Source organism: Suillus bovinus, assembly GCF_016758785.1.
Source record: "Suillus bovinus strain UH-Sbo-P2 chromosome Unknown EDB93scaffold_82, whole genome shotgun sequence".
Taxonomy (NCBI): Eukaryota; Fungi; Basidiomycota; class Agaricomycetes; order Boletales; family Suillaceae; genus Suillus; species Suillus bovinus.
In genome coordinates this window covers 1-3,460 of record NW_024542138.1, presented here as the reverse complement: position 1 = coordinate 3,460, position 3,460 = coordinate 1, and the positions used below count along the sequence as shown (strand labels likewise).

The 3,460-nt window shown below is 45.8% G+C and overlaps 2 protein-coding genes across 2 annotated transcripts; one reads left to right on the top strand and one right to left on the bottom strand.

Moving 5' to 3' along the window:
* Positions 1-215: 215 nt before the first annotated feature.
* EDB93DRAFT_1107609 (uncharacterized protein) lies at positions 216-2,332 on the top strand (the record flags this gene model as incomplete). Its single annotated transcript, XM_041447743.1, has 10 exons — positions 216-452; positions 579-687; positions 850-996; positions 1,327-1,458; positions 1,600-1,626; positions 1,698-1,774; positions 1,826-1,968; positions 2,030-2,069; positions 2,128-2,235; positions 2,264-2,332. 10 exons carry the CDS (start codon positions 216-218, stop codon positions 2,330-2,332), a joined length of 1,089 nt encoding a protein of 362 aa, XP_041303052.1.
* A 525-nt stretch (positions 2,333-2,857) lies between these two features.
* Positions 2,858-3,354, bottom strand: EDB93DRAFT_1107608 (uncharacterized protein; the record flags this gene model as incomplete). The annotated part of the gene is made up of 3 exons (XM_041447742.1): positions 2,858-3,049; positions 3,108-3,154; positions 3,224-3,354. Coding segments are annotated over 3 exons (370 nt in total), but the record flags the coding sequence as incomplete, so codon positions are not given.
* Positions 3,355-3,460: the final 106 nt, after the last annotated feature.

Below are 3,460 nucleotides of genomic sequence, written 5' to 3'. Positions count from 1 at the left end.
AGACGAAACATTTATGTGGGATATTTCAAGTTGGCCCGTTTCTAGTGTTGTTGGCAGATTACTGCCGTTTTGCCATTCGCCGTGGCAGAACTTGGCAGAAGTACAAAAGGTACCGGAGGATGCGTGAGACGAATTAATGATTAACTGTATAGTTGTCAATGCGAATCCTTTCTGTATCTACCCAGTAAATAAACATTAGCGCTACGTGTTAATCCATGGCTAAGTCTGGAGGGCGCCCTCTTCCCAAGGTTGTTGAAGACAATTTTGACCGTCTCGAAGATGTCCCAAACTCATCCAATAGATCTTATTTCAAATGCAAACACTGTCCGCTTAATTCCCCCGGTGCCCACATCGAGAACCGTGACAATAATCTGCCGAAACACCTTACCGATGCCACACAATGCCGAGTTGAGGCCGGTATGGTGCCAAAATCCATCGATGGCGAGTTCTCGGTGATTGATCATGGGTTGACAATAATGATGCAACGTCCCAACCACCCTCTTCACCTCTCGCACAACGGTTTATTGTAGTCGACAAAAAATTCACCTCTGTCTGGTTTTGCCATGGCACAACCCTAGTTCTGCCACGTTCTGCCGGTTCTGCCGGCAGAACTGCCCGCAAATAGTTCTGCCCACAACACTACCCGTTTCAGCAGCCAAAATGACAGCAATGGTGTTGAACCAGCCAGTACGTCACATTCAGCTAAGTCCTCTTGAATCAAGGTGAATAGCTAATTCAATGTCTGTAAATCACTTACCCTGGTATGCATGTAAAGGTCAGGGGAACCAAGACCCCTGCCACTCCTGACCTGTCCTGACAGAGCGCCCCGCTCCATCGCTCCCACCCTAGCAAAAGTCAAGGTGATGGCTGGGACTCAAATCTTTCCTCCTCTTGTCCCTGATAACATGTTACGGTCACATCCTGCTCTTGATATCGACGGGAAAGACCTCCAAGTTAGGTGGCAGGTAGTCCCAAATGGCAAGAATTCGAGCGCGAGTGCGTGACCGTTTGCAAGCCTCGCGTAAGAATTTAGAAACTATTGGATTCCGCAATAGAAAAACACCCGCCGCTCACAGCCTCGAACTACTATCAATGGCAACATGCCTGAATGTTAAAGACTTGGGCCGTGTTTTGGATGATTGGGATGGGATCCGTTGGGAGTAGAGTCGATGAGGAAGCGAATATCTGAGGCATGACGAGTGAGTGATTTCCGCCATCACAATGACAACGAGTAATATTTGGTATAAGACACTCAGTGTACCTCTGAAAGGTGCTTGGGAAGTCGGAAACACCGGTTTATTTTTTCTTCGACCGAGCCTTCAATAGCAGTGAAGCATGTACAAGCATCTGAAGTTCTGCCGCATTCACGAGCACCGAACATCTTCCGCACGTCACATCTACTGGGATCGGAAGGCACAGTTATTCCTGATCTAGGAAGACAATGTGCTGGCGTTGTTGGTAAGGGGAACTGACGCGATGAGACGATCTGTCCCAATGACATAATACCACGACCCACTCAATCGGTTTGCACAAGTACTGGCAGCTGATTTTATTTGGAGTCGAAATCAATACAACGACGTCTTAATTTGGGCACGTCAGATGTTTCAGCGCTTCCAAACGTTCCTCGTAAGTCATGCCTGCCGCCGTCTTCACCACAAATACATGTGATCAACTGTTTCATTTTTGCATTTGACTAGCCGCAGCTGCTCATGTAGATTTTGCGCAGAAGCCGGTCATGTTAGATGCAGATATGAGACTCGCCCCTTCAATCTTGGTATGCTACTTTCGCTGATATAACATAACATTGTATCTGAGCCTTGTTCAGGTTTCTCTTTTACCTTACTCCGGTCTTATCCTACCAACTCATTTCGCCGCACTCAGCATATCCTCAACTTTCCTCGTCATTTATTTCAATGCACACAACCTGTCGAGCTTAACTAACTCTGTACGACCTCATAACCCAGGACGGTGCGTTGCTTGATGTAAACAATGCTAGCCTACATGCCTTCAGTTTCTCTTAACTCTGTAGTCCATTCTTATATGTAGTAGGAATAGTCAACACCAAACAGGTAAGAGTATTTCTGACCTGATCAATGCCGTAGAGAACTTACACTTTCTTCATATCAGTGTCCGACTGGCCATCCTGACCGTGTCATCGCTCTCATCAACCTAACGTCGAGTTTTCAATGCGACATTCACAAGGATGCTCACAATCTGACTCAGCACATCTCTATAGTACAACGTTCTTGCATTCATTTCGCAGGGTTACCCCGAGCATCTCTCTACCATCTCTCCGAAGCGCTCGCTGACTTGGTACCACAACAAGAAATGATGCTGCTGACACTCAGTATGTATTTACGAACGTGGAACGAACTTTCCAAATAAATACTGCACTGTGTAGGCATATCTCCTTGAACGTGAGCAAGGTTTATTCATGCACTCAGTGATATGTAAGTATACGCTCACACCAGCAACGACCGAGTGTATTTGTGCGAGTCCTTTGACCTCGAGAATTCGAGCAAATTTTTCCAATCATTCTTGCTAGTTTGTTTGTTGCTCACCCCGCACCATCCATTTCGTTCTAATGACAGTTGAAAATTATTAGCTTCGAGTCGGACTGTCTGTGCTCGCTAGTATCTTCCTATTCACTCTCGTCATCCTAATTCGAACACGGTTAATGGAGCACTAGTAGGAACATTGTCCAGAGCTATATCTTTTTCAGATACATTTTGCAACGTCAAGTAACTTAATCAAGCAGCACGACAAAACTTGGAATAGATAAAACGAACAACCACTCCCTACAGGCTCTCCGAAGATTGAAAATCACATCGAGCATCTCTCGTACTACACGTCACTGCTAGTTTTCCATATGAACGTGTTCTTGGAAAGCCATTGAACTCATAGCAGTTGCTGTATCGGAGTCCGCCACGAGTTTCGCATGATATTCTCGAACGCTAAGGATGAGGCGTGGTCCCAGCACAGATAGCTGCATTATGTCGAAGATTTGAGAGAAACCGATGTAAATTTGAGTGTCCAGGGAGAATGCGTCCTATAGTAGAAAATTGATGAATCATGGGCACATAGAGGTCAGCGACAGATTGGCATACCGCTGCGACAGTCGGAGAGAATAAAATGAGTTGAAAGCAAGAGAAGCCTACAAAACTAGCGCGTGCAAAATTTCAGCAGAATAAGAGAACGAACCACATTCAAATTATGGGCTCACCTTGCAAAGTAACCATGTGAGTTTTGCATAACACCGTGAAACAGTCCCCGATAATTCCTCCCGCTGAGTGTCTTCGCAGTTCACGGAAGTGCTTCACAGCAAATCCAGATCGCGAGACACAGGGCAAGGACCTCCATATGGTATCAAGTATCAAGTCATGAACCCAGAAATACGGAATCTCCCGTATAGCTAATCTTGCACTCGTAAGTGCCAGATAAAACGTATTCCTCTAGTACT